The sequence below is a fragment of the Pipistrellus hanaki genome (genome assembly GCF_964339955.1).
Source record: "Pipistrellus hanaki genome assembly, chromosome: 7".
Lineage (NCBI taxonomy): Eukaryota > Metazoa > Chordata > Mammalia > Chiroptera > Vespertilionidae > Pipistrellus > Pipistrellus hanaki.
This window is the reverse complement of record NC_140509.1, coordinates 88234660-88249905: the sequence shown is the minus strand read 5'-3', so window position 1 is coordinate 88249905 and position 15246 is coordinate 88234660. Positions and strand designations below refer to the sequence as shown.

Below are 15246 nucleotides of genomic sequence, written 5' to 3'. Positions count from 1 at the left end.
AAGGAAAAACAGGCCTGCGGACCGGCGCCAGCCGGGGGCCGCCTCCAAGGCGCGTGACTGGTTTCTGAATTACTGCACCCCACACCCGCTCACTCCTCAGCGGGCAGTGCGTGCTCATTGTTTAAGGAGGTTATGCGTGGCGTTGTCGTCTTGGTGGTTTCCGCACGCCTCCGGGATCACGGCCACACACTGACGTTGCTCCAGACCAGTCCCCCCGCAGGTCCTGGCGGCCCCTCCCCGAGCGGCCGCAGGCGAGGACACCCTCCCCGCCTCCACCTCTCGCACAGGGTCAGACGGCTTGTGACCGAGCACCCCACGCCGCTGGCAGCTCCTTGTCACCGCCGAGTGGGAGCTCGAGCCAGCACCGTCTGCACTCACTCACCGCTCTGATGTCTGCAGGCGCCGCAGCCGCGAGGCGGGATGCTCTGGGCGCTGGTCCTGCCGGCCCTCTGGGCCTCCTGCGGAGCCCAGGGTGAGTCTGGCCGACCCTGCGCTGGGGATGAGAGGTCATCTGAGGGGCGGGGGCTGGACCAAGTGAGGTCGTTGGTGATATGCTGGCCCATCACCGGGCCAGCTGTTTTGGGGGCCCCTTTGAGGCTCCACCGCAGCACTGCCCCCTGGGGAGGGAAGGGAAGGGGACCCGGTGTCAGGGGCCTCGTTGGTTTCTGGCACGGTAAACCCACCTGCACTGCGTAAGGACGCCCCTGCCCCGCGGCCGTAACTCTGCTCGCTCCCTCGGGCAGCCGGTGACCAGGATGAGGACACGGCCTTCGACCTCTTCAGCATCAGCAACATCAACCGCAAGACCATCGGGGCCAAGCAGTTCCGGGGGCCCGACCCCCGTGTGCCGGCCTACCGCTTCGTGCGGTTCGACTACATCCCGCCGGTGAGCGCCGGCCAGCTGGGCCGCATCGCCCGGCTCATGCGGCGGTGGGAGGGCTTCTTCCTGACGGCCAGCCTGCGGCAGGACCGCGCGACGCGGGGCACGCTGCTGGCCCTCGAGGGCCCCGGCGCCCACCGGCCGTTCGAGCTGGTCTCCAACGGCCCGGCCGACACGCTGGACCTCACCTACTGGGCGGACGGCGCCCAGCACGTGCTGTCCCTGGAGGACGTGGGCCTGGCCGACGCCCAGTGGAAGAACGTCACGGTGCAGGTGGCAGGCGAGACCTTCAGCCTGCACGTGGGCTGCGCCCTCATCGACAGCTTCACGCTGGACGAGCCCTTCTACGAGCAGCTGGAGACGGACCAGAGCAGGATGTACGTGGCCAAAGGCTCCGCCCGCGACAGCCACTTCCGGGTGCGTACGAGCCGCGAGGCGCCGGGGCGCTGACGGTGCGGCGTCTCCTGAGTCAGAGTGGGTCAGGCATGTGCATACACGTGTACACACACATGCACACACGGTGACACACACGTGTGGGCATGCATAGGCATGTACAGCCACTTCAATACCAAACATGCTCATGCACACCCACATGAATACCTGTGCACACAGCCACACACAAGCACCAGACGCACACATGTTCACACCTATACACAAAAACATGACACACACATCACACACACACACACAATGCCAGGAAAGAGCAGAGCAGTGTTGCAGGTGGCCTTTCCTAGTTGCACAAACAGCACGAAGGCTCATGTGATCGAGGGATCTGACCCAATGTTCGGGACCCAGGCCAGCTTCACGGTACCGACCCCCCTCCCAGAGCCGCCTCGTTACTGACACAAGGGGAGGCCGGGGAACAGCTGTTTTCCTAAGGAAAGGCAGGGAGCAACACCGAGTGCGTCTCAGTTAAACGCCTCCGGGAAGAGGGTCTTTCTAAGCCACAGCGCCAGGACCACGATGGAGCCAGCGGGCCCGTCTCTTCCAGACACTGTGCTCCTTGGGAATGTGTGTGCTTCACCCGGTCATTTGAGTAAAAGGCCTACAGAGGTTACCAGGTCCATCTCTGGTGGCCAGGCCAAGGGTCATGGTCAGGGTCATGGCTGGGGTGAGAAGCTCCCGTGGCTTGAGCTGCCCAGGGCTGAGGCACGGACACTCGGGCTGTGGGGCACTAATCTCGCTGTGTCTGTGCTGGGCCAGCAGATGTCTCCGGGCACCAAGGCTGCTGTTCTCACGGGGGCCCCGGCCAGGAGGACAGCTAGGACAGCCCTCAGGTGGAGCTGCACAGGTGCCCCGCCCTCAGGCGCCGGCCGCGTGAAGGCTCAGGAACACCCGTGCCCAGAGGCCTCGTGTTCTCACGCCACCCACGTGGCGTGGCCTCCTCGCGTGGTGTGCCATCCCCGTGTTCCTCCTGTCACGCACTTGCTGCAGAACGTCTACCTCGTGTTTGAGAGCTCCGTGGAGGAGCGTGCTGAGCAGGAGAGGCTGTCCGCAAAGCCAGGCAGGTAGGTGTGTTCTGAAGAGCACTCCCACCGGGCGGATGTCTGCGCGTGTGCATGTGCGTGAGAATGGGGGCTGGGAAGAAGCTACAGCAGTCTGCACAGCTGCCACCTCGACAGACCGCGCTGTGTGGCCGCAGGAGAAGCCTGAGAGGACAAGGACAAGGGAAGAGGAGGGCCCTCGGCGGCGGAGGGGGGCTGTTGGGACGTGCAGAGCCTGTGACGGAGTCAGGGACGTGCCAGGACCGGAGCGCGGAGCCCACGCAGCAGCACGGCCCTGGGCCTGGTGCCCGCCGTCTGACCCCGCTGGGCGGCTCAGGCCGAGTCCGAGCGGGTCAGGAGGGGGCGGTCCTCCCGTGGTTGGGGTCCGACCAGGCTCTCCCTCACCCCCGCAGCGGAGGCCAACGCCATCGGCGAGAACACGGAGACGCTGCACCTGAGCCCGGCGGTCACCACGGCCTACGTGGGCCCGAGCGCGGCACAGCGGCCGGGCGTGTGCGAGCGCTCCTGCGAGGAGCTGGGCAGCATGGCCCACGAGCTGTCAGGGCTGCGCGTCGTCGTCAACCAGCTGCACGACAGCCTCCGCAAAGTGGTGGGTGCCGGGCCGGGCGCCGGCCCTCCCCCGGCACACCGGCCCTCCCCCGGCACACCGGCCCTCCCCGGGCACACACGGCCGAGGGCCGAGCCCTTCCTCACTGCGCCAGGCCCCCCTCCCCCCCCCCCCCCCGCACACACGGCTGAGCCCGTCCTCACTGCCCGGGGGTCAGGGGAAGGCCACAGAAAGACCAAGGACTCCTTCTGGAATCTTCTACCAGGAGCGTGGGGTGGGGTGGTGAGCAGGTGTCAGGTGGAAGGGGCACAGTGAGGTGCCGGCTTGGCCGGGCCACGGGGCCTTTCACAGGGAGCACGGCCACCGAGTGCTCCCGTCTGTCCGTCCCTCACCTGAGTGCTCCCGCCTGTCCGTCCCTCACCCGGTGCTCCCGTCTGTCTCTAACCCACCGGCTCCCAGTCCGACGACAACCAGGTGCTGTGGGAGCTCATGGGCGGCCCCCCAAAGACCAGGAACATGTCCGCGTGCTGGCAGGACGGCCGCTTCTTCGCGGAAAACGAGACCTGGGTGGTGGACAGCTGCACCCGCTGCACCTGCAAGGTGAGGCCGCAGCCGCCGCCTCAGCCCTGGCCCTGGCCGGCAGCAGCCTCGGCGGCCGTCGGGTGTGGGGCAGTGTGCGCGGACAAGGGGAGGTGGCCACAGCATGACGCCCATCAGCCGCCCTGCTCTGCGCGTAAAGAAAGCAAAGTCCGGGGGGAGGTGGCGGCCAGGTCACCAGTGGCCACAGACGGTGGACAGAGCCGCCTGGTGGCCTCTAGCCCGGTGAGGTCCACTCACTCCGCGAGGGCCAGGAGGCTCAGCCAAGACACCGGGCGGCTGGCCCCCGCCCACGGCCTGGCCCGGGGTCACTCCGGTCCTCCATGTTTCCTGTCACTGGTCTCTGGATGGTACCTCGGACGTCACACAGCACCAGCTCCCGCAGGCCTGTCCGCCCACAGCCGGACGGTCTCCGTGGCTCCCCGCAGGCCTGCTCGTGGCCGTGGCTCTGGGGGAGGCAGGCGGGGCCCAGGGCCAGCTCTCTGAGTGCCGGGATGGTGACTGAGGGTCTGCGGGGTGGAGACCATTGTGCCCACTCGAGGGGCCTTTCCACCCTGCCAGCCCCGGGGCCGACTACTCCGAGAGGCTTGCACCAACGCCTTTCTCTCCTCGCAGAAATTTAAAACCGTCTGCCACCAAATCTCCTGCCCGCACGGTGACCTGCGCCAACCCGTCGCTGCTGGAGGGGACTGCTGCCCGTCCTGCTTCCCCTGTGAGTCCCCTCGGGGGGCCCAGGGCGCTTCACCCGCTGTCTACCCACTGCCCAGGGATCAGCAGCGTCTGCGAGGCCTCGACTTAGGTACAAGGCTTCTGTCCGGGCCGCCCCGGGAGCCTGACCGGCTCGTTTCCCTCCCAGTGGCGGACGGGCGAGGAGGGCTGGTCGCCCTGGGCGGAGTGGACCCAGTGCTCCGTCACCTGTGGGCCCGGCACCCAGCAGAGAGGAAGGTCCTGCGATGTCACCAGCAACACCTGCCTGGGGCCCTCCATCCAGACGCGGGCCTGCAGCCTGGGCAAGTGCGACCACCGCAGTGAGTCCGGGGCCTGGGTCTGCTCCGAGGTGGGTCCATGGGCTCCGCCGGTCCCTCCGCCCAGGCTGACGGCCGCTGCTGACGCCCTCGCCTCTGTGTGCTAGTCCGGCAGGACGGCGGCTGGAGCCATTGGTCGCCGTGGTCCTCCTGCTCCGCCACCTGTGGGGTCGGCAACATCACACGGATCCGCCTCTGCAACTCGCCGGTGCCCCAGATGGGGGGCAAGGGCTGCAAGGGCAGCGGCCGCGAGACCAAAGGCTGCCAGGGAGCCCCGTGCCCGGGTGAGTGGGAGGCGGGCGCGTGGGGCAGCTGGGACCAGGGCTTGGCAGGCCCGGGAGGTGGAAGGAGCCCAGGCCCCTCGCTGGCTGGCCTGGAGGCAGCCCTGGGTGTCAGTGCCCAGCACGGGCTTGGCACTGCTCTTGTCTGCACCGGCGCAGGGACCAGAACCAGAACGGGCGCAGCCGATGCCCAGACGAGGTGCCGGCCACGACCGGCCACTGGGCGTGACTCCAGGACAGAGGATGTGGGCCCCCGGGGGGCTGGCTCCCGGGGTCTGTCACGCAGAGAAAGGTGTGGGGCGATCAGCACTGAACCTCAAGGTCACACATCTCCACACGTGACCGAGGCCCCTGCAGCCCCGCCCCCTCCACACCCAAAGGGGCTGATTTCTCTCCCGAGACCCTCAGCTCCGGGGCCCTGACCTCGGTCACCAAAGGGCTTCTCACCATTCTGCCGCGTCCGAGACCCGCATCACGGCTGCCCGCCCGGCCGCAGGGCACCGGGTGACCATCCCGTCCCCGCTCTCCCCGCAGTCGACGGCCGCTGGAGTCCCTGGTCCCCGTGGTCCACCTGCTCCGTCACCTGCGCCGGCGGCATCCGCGAGCGCACGCGCGTCTGCAACAGCCCGGAGCCCCGGCACGGCGGCAAGGCCTGCGTGGGCGAGCGCACGGAGCAGCACATGTGCAACAGGCGGGGCTGCCCCGCAGGTGCGTGTGGGCCGAGTGGCCACTGGTTTCATCCTGGCCCAAGGGAGAGGGCGCAGAGAACGCGGAACAGGGACGCAGCACACAGATCCCGTGCCCGACCCGAGCCAGGCGCCTCCACACTCGCGTTTCTGTAGACGCAGAGCCGTGTGCGCAGGCTGCACGCATGTAAGGAGCCTGTGATGCACATGTGCTCTCCCCCGCTTCGCAGCTCAGCGTGGCCTGGGGACTAGACGGCAGGCATCTGTGCTGGGACCCCTTGCGTGGCGCCTGCCCCCCTCCCCATGCGCGGTGTCCCCACCGTGTGTGTCACCCCCTTACGTGCCCGTCTCCAGCACGTGGTCCCTCACTTTCCCTACGACCACGCTGCAGCGCTGACCGCCAGGTGCCTCCGGGCGCAGGGGAGTCTGAGGGGCTCCTGGGCCGGTTCTGCGGCTGCCCCACCCCCCAGGGCCTGACCGCCCGCTCCCCCGCAGACGGCTGCCTGTCCAACCCCTGCTTCCCGGGCGCCCAGTGCAACAGCTTCCCCGACGGCTCCTGGTCCTGCGGCTCCTGCCCCGTGGGCTTCCTGGGCAACGGCACCCACTGCGAGGACCTGGACGAGGTGGGTGCCCGCCGGGCAGGCAGAGGGCGCCTCGGGGGCGGCGGGCGGGCGGGCGGCTCACCCCTGCTTGTCCCCACAGTGCGCCCTGGTCACCGACGTCTGCTTCTCCATGAGCAGCAAGTCCCAGCGCTGTGTCAACACCGACCCCGGGTTCCACTGCCTGCCCTGCCCGCCGCGCTACAAGGGCACCCAGCCCTTCGGGGTCGGCCTGGAGGCCGCGCAGACCGGGAAGCAGGTGAGCAGGGCGCGGCCCTTGGTGACTCAGTCTTCCAAACGGTCAGCCAGGATCTGGGAGACAGAGGGTGCAGAAGGGGGAAGGGCAGCGTTCTGGGAGACGGCCAAGATGGATCCACATCCACTGTCTGCCCTCGAGAGCTGACCACGTGGGGGCAGGCTCAGCTGCGGCCACAGGGCCGTGAGGACCAGCTCAGATTTTCCTGCGTCAGCAGCTCCGGCGCCCGGGGCTCTGGCAGGTGTCGGCAGTGCTCGGTGCTCCGGTGGCTCCGAAGGAGCAGAGCCCCAGCGCCTGTCCCTCGGAGGCACCCTAGGGAGGCCCCGGGAAGGTCGCACAGCCCTGAGCACGTGGCCTGGACCCGAGGGTGGGGCCGGGCTCCCAGGGTCCCACCAGTGTGCCCTCCCCCAGGTGTGTGAGCCCGAGAACCCGTGCCAGGACAAGACCCACCGCTGCCACCGGCACGCCGAGTGCATCTACCTGGGCCACTTCAGCGACCCCATGTACAAGTGCGAGTGCCAGACGGGCTACGCGGGCGACGGGCTCGTCTGCGGGGAGGACTCGGACCTGGACGGCTGGCCCAACAAGAACCTGGTCTGTGCCACCAACGCCACCGACCACTGCACCAAGGTGAGGGCGAGGCCGGGCCCTGTTTGGGGGACTGTCCCCGGCCCTCTCGGGCGCTTTGTGCCCTCCCGTCGCTGTCTGCACAGCCCGGCCTTGGCCTGTGGGGTTTATAAAACCGGAGCGGTGAGCGTCATGCACGCCCCTGCCTCTGGGAAGGGCGGGCCAAGGGCAGCTTGGGCTGTGAGCCGTCGGCCACAGGGTCCCTGACTGGCCGGGCCCGTGGTGACGCCGGGAGCTGGGGCCTCCTGGTGGATGAGCTGACGCTGGCGGGAAGGAGAAGGGTCAGTATGGCTCTGTCCACGTCCATGTTTTCTCGGAGCAGCTGTTCCTCCCAGGCGTTGGGCAGCTTCACAGGGTCCGCCGTGCCTGCGGTCTCTGCTCTGAGGGCGGTGACGCGGTTTCTCGGGCGGCCCTCCCGCGAAGCCGACAGACGGGAGGCTCCATCTCGGTCCCCAGCTGTCACTGCGCCTCCTGGAGGAAGGGCCGGGGTCCTAACCTGTGCTTCCTCTGGCCCAGGACAACTGCCCCCTGCTGCCCAACTCCGGGCAGGAGGACTTTGACAGGGACGGCATCGGCGACGCCTGCGATGAGGATGACGACAACGATGGCGTCAGCGACGAGAAGGTGGGTGGCCGTGTCCCCGGGGCCCTGCGCCGCGGTCAGGAGCGGAGGGAGGGGTCAGGGACGGGAGCCTCACACTGCACAGGCTCCTGCTTGTGTCACCGTCACCCACGAGGGAGGGACGGCTGAGCCTGGAGCTGCCGGGCGCCCGGCTGCAAGCGTGGCTCACCGTTTAACTTGCTTCTCGTTGGTGGCGCAGCGGTGGGCGGGACTGTGGCAGAAACCGCGACATGCCCTGTGGCGATGTGTAGGCGTTACAGCCACACTAACCGGACCTGCGGGGCAGAGGACACCAGCGCTCCCTCCCCGCTGTGTGCACCCGCCTTCCGCTGGCCCAGACTCTCATTAGCTCGCTCGTATCCACGCCCCTGCCTTCACCAGGAAGTGTGTGCTGTCATCTCTGCACTAGAGAGAGGCAGGCGCACACATGAGGAAGAGGTCCGAGGTCAGGAGTGTGCTGGGTTGGCCACACCCCTGTGGACGCGCAGAGCCCGACCTCTGACCTCTGCTGGACGGTGTGTCTGCCGGCTGCTTCTCTAGTTCCTCCCTCGCCTTCCCTGCAGGACAACTGCCAGCTCCTCTTCAACCCGCGCCAGCTCGACTACGACCAGGACGAGGTGGGGGACCGCTGCGACAACTGCCCGCATGTGCACAACCCCGCCCAGATCGACACCGACCACAACGGCGAGGGCGACGCCTGCTCCGTGGACATCGACGGCGACGGTCAGTCCGCGCCCGCGCCGCACGGGCCGAGGCTCGTGTGAGGGGCCACATCTGTTCCGTTTGCGGGACCTGCTCAGCGCGCCCACGGCCGGGACCAGGAGGCGCCCAAGTGCTCTCGTCTGCCCGTCAGTCCCGGGCCGTGGACCGGGCGCAGCCTCTGCCCTTTCCGGCTGCCCCGCAGCTGGTGCTCCTCCCCCCACCGCAGGCCTCTCACGCTTTTCCTGGGCTCGTGGTTCGGAGTGCTTGCTGCCTCGTCACTGCCGCTGGGGTCCACTGGGAACCTGTCTCTCCGTAGCTCCTCTCAGTGGCTCTGTGGTCGGTCTGTTTGTGGGCGAAGGTGGCGGCTGAAAGCCCGCGTGAGCCGCTCCTTCCCGCTCGGTGGGGACGGTGCTCCAGGGCGAGTCCTGAGTGGCTATTCGGAGAACAGCACCGCCGACTCACAGGCTGACCGGGCACAGCCAGGGGCCGCCCGGTGCAACCTGAACGCCAACGGGCATGTCCCCCGGGCGTCCACGCAGCGTGGCCGCACTTGCCCCGGCCAGCGGGAGCCTGGCTGTCAGGGTCAGGGACGGAGCCCATGCTTCTCTCCCCCACAGACGTCTTCAACGAGCGGGACAACTGCCCCTACGTCTACAACACGGACCAGAGGGACACGGACGGCGATGGCGTGGGCGACCACTGCGACAACTGCCCCCTGGTGCACAACCCCGACCAGGTGGGCGACCGTGGGCGTCGGGGCGGGGCGGGGCGGGGCCTCTCAGCCTCAGAGACAATGCACTACGTCCCTGTGAGGGTCCCCGAGCTCGGCCAAGGCCCGACACGGGAACACGTGCCGAGCTGACCTCTACGCTTGGCCCTCGCGCCTCGGTGGCCACGGCTGGACGGACGGAGGCTTCGCCGTGTGGTCGGAGGCTTCGTGTCTCCATCACACTGTCTGCACGCACTTCCCCGGCTCAGCCAGCGCTGGCTTTCCCAGAGCTGCCTCGGGAGACACATGGGAATGTGTATGTAGCTCACAGGACGCAGGGCGGGCAGCTGTGGGTTTACAGCTGTGAGCACATGGAGCAGAGGTTATTTTTGCAATATTATTGTTGTTGTTATTCTAACCCTCACCCAAGGATATTCTTCCATTGACTTTTAGAGGGAGTGGAAGGGAGAGAGAGACCAGAACATTGACATGAGAAAGACACATCTTCTGGTTGCCTCCCACATGGGCCCCAACTTGGGGCAAGGAGTAAACCCACAACTGAGGTATGTGCCCTCGACCAGGAATCGAACCTGCGACCCTTCGGTCCATGGGCTGGCATGCTAACCACTGAGCCACCGGCCAGGGCTATTCTTGTGTTATTATTTATTGTCGTGCTATTTCCCGTACGAACAATGGTAAACCTGCTGTTGCCCACCTGTGTGTGACCGCGGACCATGTCAGAAAGGGCTTCATTCCAGAAGCTTCCCGTCTCCCTAAGGAGACCAGCCCCCGCCGGGCGGCGTGGACGGCCGCGTGGTCTCGGGAGCCCTCCTGCCGCAGACCGGGCGAGCCCTCACGGCGGTCTCTGTGCCCAGCTCGACGTGGACAACGACCTGGTGGGCGACCAGTGCGACGACAACGAGGACATCGACGAGGACGGCCACCAGAACAACCAGGACAACTGCCCCTACATCGCCAACGCCAACCAGGCCGACCACGACGGCGACGGCCGCGGCGACGCCTGCGACTCGGACGACGACAACGACGGGGTGCCCGACGACCGGGACAACTGCCGGCTGGTCTCCAACCCCGACCAGGAGGACGCCGACGGTGCGTGTGCCCTGGGCGTGCCCGCCCGGCTCCGGCGAGAGCCGCTCCCGCGGTGGGCGGCCGGCATGCCCTCCTCACGCCCCTCTCCTCCTGGGGCAGGTGACGGGCGGGCGGGTGGGCGGGCGTGCCCCGCCTCACGCTCCTCTCCTCCTGGGGCAGGTGACGGGCGGGCGGGTGGGCGGGCGTGCCCCGCCTCACGCTCCTCTCCTCCTGGGGCAGGTGACGGGCGGGCGGGTGGGCGGGCGTGCCCCTCCTCACGCCCCCCTCCTCCTCCGCAGGTGACGGGCGGGGCGATGCCTGCAGGGACGATTTCGACAACGACAGCGTCCCCGACATCGACGACGTGTGTCCGGAGAACAACGCCATCAGCGAGACCGACTTCCGGAACTTCCAGATGGTGCACCTGGACCCCAAGGGCACCACGCAGATCGACCCCAACTGGGTCATCCGCCACCAGGGCAAGGAGCTGGTGCAGACGGCCAACTCGGACCCCGGCATCGCCGTGGGTGAGCCTCGGCGCGCCCTCCGGTCTGGGCTGCTCCTTACAGCCCGGGGGACGCGGGGTCCCCGTGGCCGCCCCACGGCCGTAACCCCACAGCTCAGAGCTGGCCCTCGCCTCGCCCTCGCCTCCGAACGGCTGTCTAGGAAGCCACCTGCCCTGCTGTTCATGACCCTGACGCAGGGGCGCGTGTGGCTGTGCGGCCCGTAGGTCTGCAGGAGGAGCCTGTGCGTGCTCACTCCGGGGACAGAGCCAGTGGGGCGGCACAGCCGGCGGCAGGCGGGAGCGGCTCTGACCTCCGCCTGCCCCTCCACAGGCTTCGACGAGTTCGGGTCGGTGGACTTCAGCGGCACCTTCTACGTGAACACGGACCGGGACGACGACTATGCGGGCTTTGTCTTCGGCTACCAGTCCAGCAGCCGCTTCTACGTGGTCATGTGGAAGCAGGTGACCCAGACCTACTGGGAGGACCAGCCCACCCGCGCCTACGGCTACTCGGGCGTGTCCCTCAAGGTGGTCAACTCCACCACCGGCACCGGCGAGCACCTGAGGAACGCGCTGTGGCACACGGGGAACACGGCGGGGCAGGTAGGGTGCCACGCCCAGGACACTCCTCCTCTTTGTCCTCGGCCCGGTGACAGCAACGTGAACCCTTACCGAGTCTCCCCTAATCACAGGCACCGCGTGGGCACTTTGTACACATGCGGGCGATTCTCTGGCCAGCTGGACAGGGAGATGGTTTAAAAGGAGGTGTTTCTCCCACGGTCCCGGCTCAGGGCGTGGAGGGTCCAGACCTGGTTCCTGACCCGGCTCAGGGCTGTGCTCTTAGCACTGCACATCCTGGTCCCTGTCGGGAACTCTCCATCCGCCCTGGAGCTTAGTCCATGGGTGGGTTCTCGGGGTTGGAATGCGGAGCAATGTCCCCATTCCCATTTGCTGTTGTGACTGCACTCAGGACTCGGGGCGATGTTCCCTCAGGTGCGGACACTGTGGCATGACCCCAAAAACATTGGCTGGAAGGACTACACTGCCTACCGGTGGCACCTGACACACAGGCCCCGGACGGGCTACATAAGGTGAGCCGCTCCTGAGGGACAGAAGGACGTGCTGCTCACTACGGACCGTCTTTGGCTCTGAAAGGCAGAGACGTGGCCAACCGCCTGCTCTGGGTCAGAGATTGTGGCATGAGGAGGGGTGCAGGGAGGGGATGGGGATGGGGATGAGATGGGGGTGAGGCCGGAATCGCAGCTGGGGCAGGGCCAGGAGCAAGCAGTTTCCTCCCAGGAGCCCTCCCCGGAGTTCACCCCTCCCCGCCCGCCCGCCCGCAGGGTCTTGGTGCACGAAGGGAAGCAGGTCATGGCGGACTCGGGACCCATCTACGACCAAACCTACGCGGGCGGGCGGCTCGGCCTGTTTGTCTTCTCTCAAGAAATGGTCTATTTCTCGGACCTGAAGTACGAGTGCAGAGGTGGGTGTGCACGGCCAGGCGGAGGCAGGCGGGGGCACCTGGGCGGCTGACCACGAGGCTGCGGTGTGAGTGAGGGCTCGGCCTGCCTGGCAGATGCTGGTTGCTCGGCTCGAGCTGTTGTAACAGCTTAAGTGGAATGTGGAGGCCACACACTGAGCAAACGCTCACAGCCCCTCCCATCCGTGGCACCAGCCACACGTCCGGCGCTTTCTAACCTCCAGGCCCCTGATGGGACTTCACAGCACTGCCCTGTGAAAGGCAGAGAGCGAGCGAGAGCGAGAGGGAGGGAGAGACCGCAAGAGGGAGGAGGGGAGGCAGGGAGGAGGCTCGGTGCTCTTTCTACAAGGGCATTTGACTCAAATCATTACTGACCTGGAGGGAACCGGCTCCCGCCGGGCCGGATGCCTTCATGTGGACCAGAAAACACTGCTTGCGCCACGAGGCAAGGGAGGCTCAGAGCGGCTGCTCAGACACACGTGACACAGACGCTGAGGCCGAGAACGGCTCAGGGCTGACTTACCTTCCTGCCTCCGGTCAGCGTCCTTGTCCGGTGCCAGTGGCCTTTCTGCATGTCGGTGCCCTCCCTGCAGGTCTGCATCCATGCATCGTCCAGTCGCGTGTGGACGTCTCTTTAAAAATGTACTTTTACTGATGTCAGAGAGGGAGGGAGGGAGAGAGAGAGAGAAACAGCAATGATGAGACAGAATCATGGATCGGCTGCCTCCTGCATGCCCCACACTGGGGACTGAGCCCCCAACCTAAGCATGTGCCCTGATCGAACTGTGACCTCCTGGTTTATAGGTCAATACTCAATCCCTGAGCAACGCTGGTGGGACATGGATGTCTTTTTTTTTAATTAAAATAATGGCATTTTAGGTTGTAGGTAAAAGGAAATGGAATAGACAAATGCCATCCTAACCTCGGACTGTTTCTCCAGATGTGTGACCTGGACGCGTGTCCGCTCGCACTGTAGACGCCGTTACTGGACCCTCCTCGTGCTGTCCCCGGCTTCTCTCTGGCAGCGTCTCCTGACCTTGACCTTAACTTCAAGTGGCTCTTCACCTCCTTCAACCCCAAGCCCAAGTGCCTCCAGAGGGCAGATGCCAATGGGCCCAAAGATGGACGCCCAGCCCGCCAGGAAGCAGTGATGGCACACGAGACTTTGCGTGGTGTGGTCGCCCCCGGGGCATCGCTTCTTGTTTGCTTAAAGAGAATGACGGGTGCGTGTGCAGTGTGGCTGCCGACTGTGCTTACGTGCACACGGAGCTGAAGGGCATCCTGTGCGCGAGACAGCCCACACACCTCACGCCCAGCTGCTGCTGCTCCCGTGGGGCTGTCCACGCTCGCATCACGTTAGCTCCCACGGAAGAGGCTCCCTCAGGGCTGAAGCGGGGCATGGCCGGGCAAGGCAAACCCCTCCCCTAATCTCTCCTACAGTGACAGCGCCCCGTCGGCAGAGATGGGTCTGCCCAGGAGGGAACATCCTGCCCACTGGCTGGCACATGGGTTGGGTGGGGCCTGGCGGTGCCCTCCCACGGGGCCCTCACGTGGCTGCTCGAGCTTCAAGGACTCGGGAGAGCTCACCAGTCGCCACCTGGCCCATGTCTGACCGAGAGTTCTCCTGGCTTCTCTCCCACCTCTGCCCCGAGGCCAGGCAGGCAGGGATGGGCAGTGTCCACCGGTCTGACTCCCAGTCGAGGCTCTGAAACCACGGCAGAGTTGCCTGCACCTGATGGGTGATGGGTTTCACTGAGGTCCAGACACATGCTGTGCCTGCATTTCCTGAAAGAAGACAGAAGGCAGTCCATCACAGGACTCACCTGACACCTGTCAGGGACACACGGGCGGGCGAGGTCTAGAAGCACCTGACTAGCACAGGACAACATCAAGGTGGTTACAGCAGATCTTCCTGTCAAAATCCGAGGCTCGGTAACTTCTGCGGTCAGAACAACATGCTGTAAACGCGGTAGAATAAATAAACGATGATGAGCGTGGCTGGTGGCTCTGATGCGACCTTCCTCCGTCCTCTATCCTCTTCACGCGGCAGCAGGTCTGGCCAAAGCTGCCACGACCGGCACCCGCACCGGGCCGGTCTCGCTGGTGCTTGAAGCCGCGTGACCTTTCTGCAGGGGTTGTCTCAGCAGAGAAGCTGGTCTTGTCCAACGGGCCAACTCCTTCCTTTCTGCTCACATTTCCTTCGAGGCCAGATCTCGAGCCCCCGAGCGCTTGCCTCACCGCACATTTCACTGATAAAGTCTGTTTGCTGCTTCCTCTGAGGCTGGCTTTCTGTACTCTGCTGCACTTCTCACTTTTTTGTGGACTTCTGTTCCCACGACAACAGGGGCAGACGTGACTGGGGGGTGTGGCCTGCCGTGGGCGGTGTTTGCGGAAGGCCGCAGTGCTGTGGGATGGCGATGTGAATATTAGAATGTACCATATTTTTTGTAAATTATTTATGTTTTTTTTTAAATTTTCTCGTACAGATTGATGAGACTTCGCTTGTTTTGCCAAAGACTGTAAATGTTTATTTATTTGTTCACATGGTCAGCGCTTCGCCACGGACCCTGGGCTTAGCTGGAGCCTCATTTTATACTTAAACGATGAACAGCAGAAAATAAACTGTAAAAGGTTTTACAGAAATGGATCTCTCTCCCTTTTTTAAAAAAGAAGTTTCCACCCAGGGGAGGAGGGCAGGAAGGGGATACCCCAATGGGAGGTTTGCTGTTGCCCCCTCCCCCGCCCCGCCCCACCCCACCCCACCCCACCCCGTGAACATGCCACAGATCCCAGGAGCCGGACTGGCCCAGCCCTGGTGTCCTGAGGGCTGGTCTGGGCAGTGGCTTCAGGCTGAAGAGAGGGTATGGGGGACCGCAGAAAGGGGAAATGCTGGCACAATAGAGCGTGGACTGCGCTCAGTGTCAGGGACCGCTCACTGTCCAGTGTTTATATACGGACGTCCAGCGGACTGTTTCCTGCCTGTGGGATCGTCTTGTTGTCCTTGGTTGGACCAAAACACACGATTTTCCCTATGTAAGAAGATGGAGCTACTTTTCACTTTATGTGGTTTCAGGAACACACTGCGTTGTAATGTGTGTGCACAGCACAGTGGGATCCCACTCGGCCGTCAGAGGCGG

The 15246-nt window shown here is 65.4% G+C and overlaps 1 protein-coding gene across 1 annotated transcript; it reads left to right on the top strand.

Moving 5' to 3' along the window:
* Positions 1-313: 313 nt before the first annotated feature.
* Positions 314-14752, top strand: THBS2 (thrombospondin 2). The gene is given in 24 exon segments (XM_084890868.1): positions 314-472; positions 744-1315; positions 1724-2350; positions 2352-2388; positions 2778-2974; positions 3392-3532; positions 4145-4180; positions 4182-4215; positions 4218-4241; positions 4386-4393; positions 4395-4557; positions 4662-4838; positions 5370-5543; positions 6017-6144; positions 6224-6379; positions 6788-7006; positions 7520-7627; positions 8188-8347; positions 8944-9062; positions 9911-10145; positions 10424-10651; positions 10961-11232; positions 11623-11720; positions 11973-14752. Coding segments are annotated over 24 exon segments (4155 nt in total). The 5' UTR covers positions 314-420; the 3' UTR covers positions 12163-14752.
* Positions 14753-15246: the final 494 nt, after the last annotated feature.